Raw genomic sequence first — 14,855 nt, 5'->3', positions numbered from 1 at the left:
TCAACAAAGACATAACAACTAAAAAACTACAACTAAAGGCCTAGAATGATGAGGCCTCGGGCATCCAAACTCGTCCACATATGAGAACCAACTGACTATCGTACACGATTTTTTAAAGAATAAAAAGAAATTCGTGCACAAGTTTTTTTTAAAAAAAACATTATATATATATAGTCCCATACCAAGCCGTACAATGGATTGAGCTATTTTCACCATGTGGCAATCTTGCTTGAGGAGCAAGACTGAACCTTTTATATTTTGTTTTCAATTCACAATATATATAAAAACTAATGGTTGATCAAATGCACAATTGCACGTTATTGAGGGAGTAGGAATAGTGTATTCAGAAATTTAAAGGTGTCAAATTGGCATCTGAGCAACAACTCTAATTAACAGAGGTGAAGCCAGGTCACAAGTGAGGGAAAACAGGAGAAGTGTTTCACTTGTCAGCACTGCCAAAGGAATCAGAGCTTTCGTTCTGAGCTGAAGCATCGACCGAAAATTTCTGGGCTTCCAAAATCTTCATTTCCCGCTCAGCATGCTCTCGCTCACACTGGGTAATGCCCATGATAATGTCCAGCATGGTTCCAGTAGTGCCGAAGAAGACGAGTGGGGCTAAGGATTTCTTCTTTATGCCCACAGGAATAGCAACAAGAGCACCCGCAACTGAGAAGAACCAAGTTCCTAGAGCACTGCAGTAGACATGAGAATCGTGTTTTGAGGCTGGAACAGGCAAATTAGAATTGTAGTATCATTCACAAGACGTTAAATAAACCACTCTCAAATTCACAACAATCTTATTTATAGTCTAACCTCTCCTCCCCACAAGCTGACTCCACCGAGCCATCTCCCGGTGGCATGTGCCCAACTATGATATAAGGAACGTAGCACAATAAATGTGTTGCCAATTGATTATTAGATAGCCATGAACAACAAATTCCCCACACAGTGAAAACTTAGACATAATGCAGTTCCCAAGTGAATTTAGATGAACATGCCTCAGTAAAGAATGGCTGAATTTGAAGTCTGAACTAAACCAGCTGGCCCTAAATCAAACTGAGATCCAGCCTGAAGATCTCATATTGTAAGTAAACCTTCGGACAGACTTTTGCTTTGCAAACTACCATGGATGTATCAGCAATACTTAACAGTCAGGAAAAATGCTGAAAGGTTTACCAAACTTAGGAGTAAAGAAATGAAGTCGAAATGTATTTCTGTAGTAATCAAACAATACTGAGGAACTCGTATGGCCCAGAATACAGCCCCTTTTTATTTCAGAAAATAAGATGTTGCAAATCTTATTTTAGTCTAATTCAATATTTTTCCTTGAAATCCTCTATATAACCTGATAGGTGCACATTCCCCATTTCTGATATCAGCCTCAGTTTCATTCTGACAAATGCATCAAACATATTACTGGTTTCTTAGTTAGAAATTCTGTTTCAGGGGCAAGCATTTACACCTTCTGCAGACTCACATTATTGCAAAGCATCTGAAATTTCTTTTATCTGACATTGTTAGATCAAACTTCTTGCGATGCTTTTGATTCAATGAGCATGTTCCTGTGATAAGCAATAGACTTTTTTTTCCTCAAAACAAATCTGTTAAGTCACCAGCAAGCTAGAAAGATTATGCAGCCCATTTCATACAACGGCAAACAGTTTCTAATTTTCCATTGAGGATTGTGTGGTTTGCACCCTGCCTGTTTGTAAAAGCAGTAGCATCTCTATGATGGTAACTCAAAAGTACATTCAGCCTAGTAAGTCCCCTCTCAGAGAGTCAGCTCAGAGGGGACTTGACAGAACGAATTGTCTTTCACGCAACGAGATTGAGGTGCACAAATAAAATTTAGCTATATCTTTGTAAAAAGATATATTTCCAGAGGCACGACTGCAAAGGGACGTCAGTTATTTTTTTTCCCAGTCACGCAGCACAGTGCACAAGAATGCATCTATCAGTACAAGCAAGCTACAAAATCGTAGCAAACATTTCGAACAGAAGCCATCGCTAGCAGCATCATAGGATAAATACGGGTCCAGCTTATCGCCTCCACAACAATTAGCGTCCTAATAAGGAAGACAGTCGATGCGAAGTACAAATAAATCCCGATCATGCACCTACTACCAACAGGGGAAGATATACCTAACTATCTAATCCATCAATCAGGGAGGAAGAGGTACAGAGAGAGAGAGAGAGAGCGAGCGGGGATATCACTGACTTGGCTACTGTGCAATCCTCCAGTTGCTTTTCGCCGCCGCCGACCCGGTCCATCGCCGCAAAGCCTCCTTCAAGCGGCGCAGTGTCGTACCTACAGGTGGGACGATGTAGGGCGGCCGCCCTACTTAACGCCGGCCGCGAGGAACCTGATCCTGTCTCCGCCGCCGCCTGCCTGCGTTCTGTTCGGAGGATTTTCGAGTCGAGGAAGCAGTCACGAGAATGGGCCAGGCAACAATACAGGCCCATCGCCTACCCCTATCCCTACTCTTTTTTGACTGACCTCAACGAGCAGCATGTGACATCTAACATCTTGTTTCCTACTCTAACCTCTTATCACTTATCGATGGCATTAAGATCAAGCATCATACCTACATTCTCGTCATTCAACCCCTCCCACTTCCTCCATCCAGTCATCCTACAATTTTTAGAACTTGTTCGTTTTGCTCTCAATCCATGTGGATTAGATGGGATTAGATAGGTTTCAATTCTAAACAAGTCAAAATCTTTCATAATTTTTTTAAATCTCATCCAATCCACATAGGATAGGAATAACCAAACAAGCACTTAGGTGGAGGTAAAAGGAGAAAATAAGACTGAGAGTGAGCAAGGATGTGGGAGGGGCCACATGACTAGGGCATATGTGTAGTAGCCTAGTAGGGCGTGTTTGGTAGACTGGTGAATAGAGAAGTTACACTCGCGAAGTCTTAAAGCAATATTTGTTTGGTTGACTTTACTACATATTTCGGTTGCAAATAAGCGGCCATAACCAAGCTTTCGAGCGAAGCTCGCGGCGAGCGTACGCGCCCAGCCAGGCTCAATCCATGCAGAGGCACGTATACCGAGGTATGTTCTTAGTTAGCCTTTTTATATATTTTCTAGTTAAAAGATTTAATCACCAAACATATTTTATATTTGTGTTTATAACACTTTTTTAACAAAACTAGACCACATATGCTATATAATATTTGAAGATTTATTTAGGCACTCTTTTCTAAAACATAATTTGATACATGCAACCAAACATTGTTTCAATGTAGCCAGACCTAATTGAGCCAAGTAACCAAATACTGAACCTTTGCATACACTCTATTAAGTTGCATACACCAACCAGTTCAATCCAAAAACTTAAGCTGATAGAAGGAGTTGGGCAATTCACTTATATTATATTCTAACACTCCCCCTCACGTCGAGCCTATTTTAGGTCTCTGACGTGAAATATAGGAGTGAGCAACAATTATATTATTTAATTGTGCTAACAGGATTTGAACTTGAGACCTCTGGCTCTGATACCATATTAAGTTGCATGCACCAACCAGTTCAACCCAAAAGGTTAAGCTGGTAGAGATGTTGGACAAATCACTTATATTATATTCTAACACACTCAACCAGGCTATATGTAGCCAGGCTGGCCAGTGAAACGAACCAATCACGCCCTATGTGTTCAATGTCATCGAGGAGTGCATGAGGTGGAGTAATAAACAAAGTGATGCTCATCAAGCGCTATCATAAGCCTAGAAAGAGTGGGGTTAGGGGGATATGTGATGGGCTTATGTGCAAGTATGTCTGCTTATGCCAGTGTGATGCAATGCAATGTCCAAATAACCCAACATGATCATACAAGAGATCATTTGAACATTATTATATGTTTTGAGGCCTAGAATATCATACTTTATAGTTGATGGGTCATGCAATCACCATTTATATATATAGGGGGTTATGTAGACTTCCAAAAATGACATCCACAAAACCACCTTCAAAACTGTCTCAGGGAATTATTTAGATGGTTTTCAATAACTTGAGCAGTAGATTACCTGGTTTTATAGGTGAGGGGTCAAGTATACAAGCACCAATAGTTGAGGGGGGTTAAGTAGACTTTATCTATACTATGTGACACATCCAAAAACATATCATAGAATGTCTAAAATTCTTATGTGGCAAAGATTGAAAGCCCCATGTTCAGGAACACCATGTTTAGTTTTAGTAATTGAGACAACAGTGGACTAACATTTATTGTAGTATCGTGAATGAGCTAGGTTAGGTCCACATAAAAGATTGATCAACAATGAGAACCATGGGAAATATGGTGATGACCACAAAAGATAATCAAGTGCTCAACATGAAAATAGGAAGGTGAAAAACAAAATGCAAAGAGCTCAAGGCAAAAATATAGCTAAGGTATTTTGTTTTGCCAACCAAGACGCCATAGAGTGTATGATTGAATTTAGGATACACAGTCATACTATAGAGAGGGAAACTCGGAGCACAAAATTATTATCTCCATGCATATGCATTAGATCTAGTAAATACATGAGATACCTTTTAACATGGTTACAAAAATGCTAACTCACATGCACAAGTGTTTGAGACACTTCGAAGTTGGCACACATGCAAAAGGATGGGCTATAGGACACCTCAAAATAGGGTGTTGTACTTTAAAGATCGAATATGCAAGTCATGTTTAAAACATCTTTGAGGCGCGTGAATGGGATGCAATAAAAAAAATCTTCGCGCTAAGGCTCTCTTGGCTTGATTCTCAATGTTTAGCCCAAACCCCTATGACACCAAAACTTCTCCAAAAGGTTCGAAGCAAGAACACCTCAACCAATTTTGTGGTTGGATGCCCATAACAAGTTCTTAGGAAGGTTACAAAACCAACGAAACTTAATTTGGACACCGAAAAGCCTGAGAAAGAACCAAATGGGAAACTCTGTGCAGAGTGGTAATGTCATTTGGAGGGCCGATAGTGCTGGGGCGTGGCAAGGCCACCTAAGAAAATGCTCCCACCCTCAAACTTTGGAAATAGGGTGGGGGTTTTAAAACTGAAACCCGAATTGAACCCGAATAGACCAAATTGTCGGTCTATTCGGGTTTTCGAGTTCGACTCCTATATGTGTTATATTTCAGAGTATGGGTTCAAGTTCGGTTCCTAACCTTCAAAACCCGAATCGACTGAATAACACGAAATATAAAAAAACTCTTAATATGATGGTATTATTATATGATTTATAAACTTATGAGCTAAAAATTATGATGTCATCTTAACGATAGTATATATATCTCTATATGCTATTTTTTTTATAGTCACTAGTTGCAATAATAGTATTTCCAAATAGACCGAACCGAAATTGTGGGTCTATTCGGGTTCGGCTCCTAAAATTATTTTGAAAATTTTGGTTCTTATTTTTCATAATCCGAAATTTCACAAACCCGAATAGACCGAACCGAATTACCACCTCTTAAACAAAGGAGTACAATTTGGTCATTTTACATTATTGACTTGTCACATACTACTTTTCTTTTCCTTTACTTGGTAGAGTTGACTGCTTTCATTGAGAACTGGCTCCAAAGCTTTGCCTCTTCGTCTTTCGGCTCTACACACCACCCAAAGCTCCAGTTATGCTTCGTGATCCAAAACTTCGTTTATCGAAGCCTTGCTTCGATCATTACCCTACGAGAATACTCGGACGATAATCCTCGTTAGTTGGAATCTTCAGCCAGAGACCTTCCTAGCACAAGTCATGTTTAAAACATAGAAATTTATTATATCTAATTCAACAATAGCTAGTTTCATAGATTAGTTGTAATAATCAGGATTTTACACATTTGGATATAATCCAGCCTTTTACACATTATTAAAACTTAATGGTTCCCCAAAACAAAGAATGATGATTGGAAATGATGTGATTGTTGGCCCATTAAACATAACTAGCTCATCACGATGAGATGGCTCTCCACCCCTTTTCTCATCCATATAACCAAAAAAGAACCATTTTCCACTATTGCTTCACCTGACTCATTTTTAAGATGGTTACAACAATTTTCACTAAAATAACTCTTGAAATGAGAATCTGCTTTCGGAAAGACCAACATCACACATCCGCAAAAGCTGGAATACTGGGTGCAAGCTTGTCATTGCATTCGAGGCGTAGGAACATAACAAGCTGGTCGACATTTCCAAACAACAGCGTCTGGCAAGTAAGTTTTGAGATAAGTACGACCTACGAAACCAGCAACGGCACATGTCAAAATTGAGGATAGCTCTCGCAAGATCAATGAGACATCAGAAAACGGTAAGTTTCAATACATGATATGTGTTGGGGCGAAGGCGAAGACGCCACCCTTCGCTCGAGGCCTTCGTCGTGGTCGTTGGTCCAACGGAGACAAGACAACGGGCAGGGACACCCTTCGCTCCATACGACATCGGACGAAGACCTATGACGAGGTCATCCCTCCGTGCCGCCTCGTCCAGCATGGAGGCCCACGTGTGATCCGGCCCATTGTAACAGGCCCTGCGTGGCCGCTGTGTGTTACGGGCCTAATTTGTAAAGGCGCCTCTGTAATTACAGTCTGTAACCCCACTTTATGGGAATATTCTGGGGATAACCTAGGTGACTGAGGGCACATACGTCCTTAACACGAGACGCTGGGCACTCAGATACCTATAAATACCCCCGCACAGTGCCCTTGAGAAGAGAGATTAACAGAGCTATTGCCATCTTGCGCGAGAACCCTGTTAACGTCACTGTTCACCCTTGTTGGATCCCCTTGCAACTGAGAGCAAGTTCCAACATTTGGCACCCACCGTTCGTGCTACGAAAAACCACCCGCGATGGCACCCAAGAAAGCTAACTCGAAGGCTGACGAGGCCGCGAAGGCAGCTCTACTTGCCGCAAGAAAGGGCAAGGCCCTCGCCCTCACCCAATCCACCCACCAAGAGGCCACTGAAGACGACGTTCTCCGCACCTGCGAAGACAACACTCTCCGCACCTGCGGCCCTGAAGGACAATCGCAGCCTCCCCCAGGCTTCGCCCCACCGGAGGGCGCGGACCTCACCGAGGACGGTGAAGTCCTCGGCGTCTCAGCGGAAGAACAACTACAGCTGCGCGCCCTGCGCCTCAAGAACCGCAATCTACAGTGGCAAAAGGAGATACTGGAGGCCAAGCGCCAGCGTGTGTCCGCACTAGCCAAGGTGCGGCAAATGATACGCGACGAGGAGCAGAAGGCCCAGGACCTCGAGCGGGAGATCGCGCTGATGCATCGTGAAGGCCACCTCGGCCTGCAGCACGGACCACCCCTCCAACAGCGCGCACAACTGGAAGACACGCGCGAAGGCCACCTCGGCCTGCAGCATGGGCCACCTCTGCAACAGCACGCACAACCGGAAGACCCACGTTTCCCCCAGCGCGACCACACCTTCCCGCACGCCGCGCCATTCCAAGGGGTCAACTACCTCGACGAGCGAAGTCCCCTGGCGCCACATCTGCAAGTGATGCCTTGGCCCGCCAACTTCCGGGCAGGGACCTATCCCAAGTACAACGGCAGCACCGACCCAGCACAATACATAATGAGTTATCAGGTCGCCGTTGCATCTTCCGGAGGGGACGACGCCACAATGGCCAAGTCTTTTATCATCGCCCTCGAAGGCCCAACTCTCACCTGGTTCACCAGATTGCCTCCGCTGTCCATTGATTCCTGGAGAAGCCTCCGGGACAAGTTCCTGCTCAACTTCCAAGGGTACCGCCTAGACACCGACGCCTTGGCCGAACTCTCGCTCTGCAAGCAGCTGGAAAAGGAGACCATGCGGGAGTATTACCGCAAATTTCTAACACTCAAGTCACAGCTGCCCTCAGTCGATGACCAGATCGCCATCCACTACGCCATCAGTGGCCTTCGCGCCGGTGTCCTCTATAGCCACTGCATCAGAGATCCGCCCAAGAACCTCCAGGAATTATATCAGCTATTTGAAAAATACGCCAAATCCAAAGAGCTCCACCAGCGCAAGGTCGAGTCTCAAAGGAAGCCCAAAGATGCTCCACAGTCCAGCCGCACGTGGACGAGGACTCCGCAGCAAGACTCCGGTCGAGACGGCCGCAGTCAACAGCAAGTGCACAACATCGCCAACCAGCACCCCGCTGCTAACGCCCCTCACCGCCAGGAATATCCCCCCAGGGTCGTGGAAACGGAACTCGCGGTAGGGGTCGGGGGCGTGCGCAGCCGCCGCGCCGATTCTACTGTCTCTTCCATGGCGAAGACTGCGCCCACCAAACCAAAGACTGCCCAGAAACGAAGGCCACCAAAGACAGGATGGCACGGGCGCAGCCAGCCGACAACCCCAGAGTTGTCGCGCACACTTATCAGCAACCCCCTCCACCCTACATCCACGCCCCCGCCCCGCATCCACCGCACCACGCATACCAACATCACCAGGAAGTACAAATCGTACCTCCTCCACCGCCACCTCCACACCAGCAACATCAGAACATCCCCCACCCCACGCCCCAAAACAAGAAGACTTCGCCGATCAGCCGTATCGCGGAGTCATCCAAATGATCACTGGGGGGTCCAGCACCGACTTTGACACAAAGCGGCAGAAGCGGGACCACTACCGCAGCATCAACCACGTCGCCATCACCGGCCCAGTCGTGCAGACGAAGTGGTCCCACGTACCGCTAACATTCGACGCACGAGACATCGATCTGCGCAGCGCCCCCCACATCGACGCCATGGTTATCAACTGCAGCGTGGCAGGCTGGGATCTGCACAAAGTCCTAGTCGACAATGGCAGTCAGGCAGACATCATTTTCCTCCATGCCTTCGACCGCATGGGCATAAGCCACAGCCTGCTCAAGCCTTCGGACAACCCGTTGTATGGCTTCGGCGGCAAGGGCACTTTTCCAGTCGGCAAAATAGAGCTGCCTCTCTCCTTCAGTGTAGCACCCAATGCCCGAAGTGAGCAAGTGACCTTTGATATTGTGGATATGGTATATCCGTACAACACCATCATGGGCCGGGGCTCCATCAACAAGTTTGAGGCAGCTATTCACGGACTGTACCTGTGCATGAAGATACCAGGTCCGTTAGGCGCCATTGCGGTCTACGGCAATCAACAGACCGCGCGCAACATAGAGCGGGACTTCGTCCCCGGACAAAGAAACGTGCACTGCCTCACGGCCCAGCGCGAGGTCCCTGCGTCCGTCAGCCCAACCGACAGGGAGCACGACAAGGCACAGCTGCAGAGCAACGACGGGACCAAGACTGTCCCTCTCGACCAGGCCACGCCCAAGCAGACAGTCACTATCAGCGAAGACCTCACTTCGCATGAAGAGGAGAAACTCCTCTACTGCCTGTCCAAGAACAAAGATGTCTTCGCCTGGTCAGCCCTCGACCTGGTCGGGGTCAGCCGATCCATAATTGAGCACAGCTTGGGAATTGACCCTTCGGTGAGACCGAAAAAACAGCGGCTTCGCAAGATGTCCGACGAGAAGGCAGAGGCCGCTAAGGCAGAGGTGCACCGCCTCCTGGAAGCCAAATTCATTGAGCCGGTGGCTTACCCCACGTGGCTCTCCAACGTTGTGATGGTGCAGAAAAAGAGCGGGAAGTGGCGAATGTGCATCGACTTCACCAGTCTCAACAAGGCCTGCCCAAAGGACAACTTCCCGTTGCCGCGGATCGACAAAATAGTCGATGGCGCGGCCGGATGCGAAGTCATGTCACTCCTCAACTGCTTCTCCGGTTACCACCAGATATACATGAAGAAGGAAGACAAGGCTAGCACCAGCTTTATAACACCCTTCGGCACATATTGCTTCATCAGAATGCCGGAGGGACTCAAGAATGCCGGGTCCACCTTCTCCAGGCTCACCAAGACAGTGCTCGAAGGGCAAGTTGGCAGAAATATATTCACATATGTGGACGACATCGTCATCGCCAGCAAGAGCAAGGAGGACCATCTCGCTGACCTCGCCGAGACATTCGCAAACATGCGAGACGCACGTCTCCGCCTAAACCCGGAAAAGTGCGTCTTCGGCGTTCGCCAAGGCAAAATATTGGGCTACCTGGTATCACACCGCGGCATCGAGGCCAACCCAACTAAAATTCAGGCCATCATAAACATGACGCCTCCGCAGTCCGCCAGAGACGTCCAGCGCCTGACGGGCAGATTGGCCGCCCTCAACAGATTCATCTCCAGATCCGCTGAGCGAAGTCTTCCTTTCCTCAAAACTCTCTGTGGCGCAAAAGACTTCGCTTGGGGACCAGAGCAGGCAGCGGCCTTCGCCTCATTAAAACAGTACCTGTCGGAGTTGGCAGTCCTTACAAGCCCCGACTCTTCGCTACCACTGTTGCTCTATGTTGCGGCTTCGCCTCATGCGGTCAGCGCGGCACTGGTGCAGGAGCAGACAGTTGAGGGCGTAATCAGGCAGTGCCCAGTTTATTACGTCTCCGAAGTGCTGACACCGTCCAAATGTAACATGACAGAACTGGAGAAGATTGCCTATGCAGTCGTTATGTCTTCGCGCAAATTGCGCCATTATTTTGAAGCATTCAAGGTCCGAGTCACCTCAGACAGGGGACTCGGCGAATTGTTCAGAAACCCGGAGGCATCAGTGAGGATTGCCAAGTGGGCGGCCGAACTCTCCGGCTACCACATCAATTTCGAGCCCAGGACAGCCATCAAGTCACAAGTCCTGGCAGACTTCGTCGTCGACTGGATTGGGCCAATAAGGCAGCCGGACCCGTCCGCAGAGAAGGTTTGGACGATCCACTGCGACGGCGCATGGTGCCATGCGGGGGCAGGCGCCGCTGCAGTCATCACCTCACCAGCCGGGGTCAAGCACAGATATGCAGCACGCCTCAGCTTCGCTCTGGAATCTGACAGACGCACAAATAACATAGCAGAATACGAAGCAGTCATCCTCGGCCTCCGCAAGCTGAGGGCCCTTGGGGTCACCACCTGCATCATCAGAACAGACTCCAAGGTAGTTGCCGGCCAGGTCGAGAAAGACTATGCAGCAAAGGACCCCGCACTCATGCAATACCTCGTGGCCATCCGAAGTCTCGAGAGACAATTCAAGGGATTCACCTTGCAGCATGTGGACCGGGCCAAGAATGAAGAGGCCGACGCATTGGCCAAGGCTGCCGCCAGAGGCGAGTCCCTGCCTTCCGACGTGTTCTACCATGTCATCGGCACACCAGCCGTCCGGAGCCCCGAAGGGCTCCAAATAACCAATGACAGCGAGGGCCACCGCATAGTCAACCTTATCATGACTGAAGACTAGCGGGCACCAATAACTCTGTTCCTACAGGGGTACTATCACCCAACCGACATCAACGAGGCCAAGCGCCTCAAACATCGAAGCCGGGACTTCGCACTGATTGAGGGCCAACTCTACAAGAAGGGGGTCAGTCAGCCAATGCTTAAATGCGTCACCGAAACCGAAGGTGTCCAGATCCTACGCGAAGTCCACAGTGGTACCTGCGGCTCTCACGCAGGGGCAAGGGCCCTAGCTGCTAAGGTGATCCGCCAAGGTTTCTACTGGCCCGCAATGATCTGCGCCGCAAATCGGGTCACGAGGTCCTGCGAAGCCTGCCAGAAGTTTTCTCCTCGATCAGGCAGCCCTTCGCAATTTACAAAGCTGATCGCCCACACATGGCCTCTCCAGCGCTGGGGCCTGGACATCGTCGGGTCCTTGCCCACGGCTTAGGGGAACCTTAAGTTCGCCTTCGTCGCTGTCGAATACTTTACCAAATGGATCGAGGCGAGGGCCGTTTCCACAATAACATCAAAGACTACACAAAAATTCTTTTGGCAAAACATTGTTTGCCGCTTCGGAGTACCGTCCGAACTAACAGTCGACAACGGCAAGCAGTTCGACAGCCAAGACTTCAAGGATTTTTGTTTCTCCATTGGCACCAAGCTTGCCTTCGCCTCGGTATATCACCCGCAGTCCAACGGAGTTGTGGAGCGAGCCAATGGAAAAATTTTCATAGCTGTCAAAAAGATGCTCCTTGACGAAAAAAGGGCAAGTGGGCCAATTTGCTACCTGAGGCTGTCTGGGCGCTAAACACGACTGAGTGCAGGGCGACCGGGTTCACCCCTTTTTGCCTTCTATATGGATCGGAGGCCATGACCCCACAAGAAATAAAACATGGGTCCCCGCGAACAGTTCCGTCAGCCATCCCCGACGTGGACGAGCCCACTTCGAAGGATCTCATCGATGGAGACCGAGTCTTCGCTCTACAGGCTCTGAACAAATACCAAGCCCAGACAAAAGCATGGCGCGACCACGCAGTCATCCCGAGAGAGTTCAGCGAAGGGGACCTCGTACTCGTCCGAACAGCTCAGACAGAGTCCAGGGGCAAGCTGAAGCCCAGGTGGGAGGGCCCTTTCATTGTCAAGATGAAGGCCTCCCCCAGCGCTTACAGACTCGCAACGCTAAACGGCGAAGACCTGGAGCACTCCTGGAACATCGACAATCTCCGCAAATTTTTTGTTTGACTCATCAGGGCCGATTCGCCCTTGTAATTCGCAAAAACAATGTTATTCTGGCCCGCACTCTTTTCCTCCGGGGGGTGAGGTTTTTAACGAGGCGGAGTCGTGTAATATACAATGAAAAATCCCCCGCAAAAACATGCGTCGAAAAAAGACCGCGACGACGGTCTTCGACATTCGACCAATACAAAGTCACCACGAGGCTCAGCGCTAGCCACCCTCGCGTGCGACAACTCTGTGCAGAAGTCGCCTAAGGGTGCAGCCGAACTAGCACAACAAGTGCAAAAAATTTAAGTCTACCGTGAAGACTATCCGTGCAGAAGTCGCCTAAGGGTGCAGCCGGACTAGCACAACAAGTGCGAAAAATTTAAGTCTACCGCGAAGACTATCCGTGCAGAAGTCGCCTAAGGGTGCAGCCGGACTAGCACAACAAGTGCGAAAAATTTAAGTCTACCGCGAAGACTATCCGTGCAGAAGTCGCCTAAGGGTGCAGCCGGACTAGCACAACAAGTGCGAAAAATCGAAGTCCTCCGCGAAGACTATCCGTGCAGAAGTCGCCTAAGGGTGCAGCCGGACTAGCACAACAAGTGCGAAAAATTTAAGTCTACCGCGAAGACTATCCGTGCAGAAGTCGCCTAAGGGTGCAGCCGGACTAGCACAACAAGTGCGAAAAATCGAAGACCTCCGCGAAGACTACCCGTGCAACAGTTGCCCAAAGGCGCAGCCGGACGAAGCGTAACAAAAGCGAAAACGACTACACCAAACTGCCCGCGCAAAGACCGACCACATGCGCACCAGTCCAGCATAACAAATACACCTGACCAAGTACGTAACGCCTTCGCGAGCATAGCCGAATGTGCGAGGGCACACAACTTCCTCATACAAGACATTACACATGTACAAGCGAGGGCATCACACTCTATATCGGCTCAACCTTCGGAATAATTCCCATCTCCCTATAGTTAAATAACATTATCCTAAGCTCCTCACCCGCAAAAAGACTTCGCAATTCCCCCTCACCTGCACTCACGGCAGCCGGCAAGGTCAACAGTTCCTGCCGGCCAGCCCTACTCACACGAAGCCGACCGCCGTCCGCCCCACTCACTCTACGCTTCGCAACCGCCCTTCGCCGCCTACGCCCAGTACTCGGACCAGGCACAGCTTCAGCATCCGCAGCGTGCGGCGAAGCCTCCGCCGCTGCCACATCCAAGGCCGTAAAGTAGTCCAAGTCCTCATCCGACGACTCCTCAGTCCACTCAACCGAGCTCCCAGAGTCATCAAAATCAGAAAACTTAGATGCAGACCCATCTGATTTATTACCATCATCCACGGTCGAAGCCACCAAAAAATTAGTAGTGGCGGTTGCGTGCGCAGGCCCAAAATCTTGAACCTGCACAACAACCAAAATTCAGCAACATATCCAAAATTCCCTAACTACCCACACCCACTACGCCACCTGCGAAGACCCAGCCGTCGCGGGAGCCTCCGCTGTCGCCTCCGCCGCCACCGTCACAGGATCCTCAGCCATCGGCGCAGCGGCTGCGGGGGCATCAGGAGCGCCTTCGGCGGTCTCCAGGGGCGGGCCTTCGCCGGCCACAGCGGCTGCGGGGGCATCAGGAGCGCCTTCGGCGGTTTCCGGGGGCGGCTCCAGGGCGGCCTCGGACACAGCCTCCGCCGGGTTCGACTCCGGGTCAGGCAGCGCGCTGTTCAAAGCCCCGAAGTCATCCACCCTCTCGCCACGCTCCGCCTGAGACACAGCACACAAATTCAGCAAACCCATACATAACCCACATCCAACAAACATTAAACAAAAGCCAAACGTTACCTGACCCCTCACCGTCTCGGCCCGCTCCCTGACCACCTCTCGATCGTGCGGGCCCCACATCCGGTCGTAGATGGCTCCTGCGGATTCCTTCACTATAGGGTCCTCAACCTTGAAGATGTCACGCTCGAAATCCTCATCAGCTTGGTTGAAGACCTCATAGTGCCGGCACCCTTCGCGAGAGAGCGCGTTCATCGCCCCCTCGCAGGTGACCAGGGAGGCATAAGACATGAACCCCTCCACGATAGTGGGGAGCGCCTGCAACTCCTCCTGTACCCACTCCAGGCAGCGAAGTCCGGGCTCTCGGTCCGGCACTTCGAAGTCAGCGGTCCGCGCGCCCAGCTCATGGTATGAGTCCATAAGATGTTTGCGCGTCCGCTCAGCCTCCGTGCGCGTCGCGGCCTCGGCTCTCTCCACACGGCTCTGCAGGGCGCTGAGCCCCTCCTCTAACTGCTCGGCACGCTCCCTGGCAAAACTGCCCTCCACCCGCGCCAAATTGGCCTCCGCAAGTGCAGCCTGCGCCTTGGCGAGGGCCTCATTGGCCTC

At 49.6% G+C, this 14,855-nt stretch overlaps 1 protein-coding gene across 1 annotated transcript; it reads right to left on the bottom strand.

Annotated features, from left to right (window-relative positions):
* Positions 1-202: 202 nt before the first annotated feature.
* On the bottom strand, positions 203-2,443 carry LOC103633003 (uncharacterized). The gene is made up of 2 exons (NM_001329406.2): positions 2,219-2,443; positions 203-692 (listed from the first exon to the last, which is right to left on the bottom strand). The coding sequence occupies exons 1-2, from the start codon at positions 2,269-2,271 to the stop codon at positions 440-442; spliced, it is 306 nt and encodes a 101-aa protein (NP_001316335.1). The 5' UTR covers positions 2,272-2,443; the 3' UTR covers positions 203-439.
* Between the last annotated feature and the right edge of the window lie 12,412 nt (positions 2,444-14,855).

Source organism: Zea mays, chromosome 7 (genome assembly GCF_902167145.1).
Source record: "Zea mays cultivar B73 chromosome 7, Zm-B73-REFERENCE-NAM-5.0, whole genome shotgun sequence".
NCBI lineage: Eukaryota > Viridiplantae > Streptophyta > Magnoliopsida > Poales > Poaceae > Zea > Zea mays.
The sequence above is the reverse complement of the archived record's forward strand: the minus strand, read 5'-3'. Positions and strand labels throughout refer to the sequence as shown.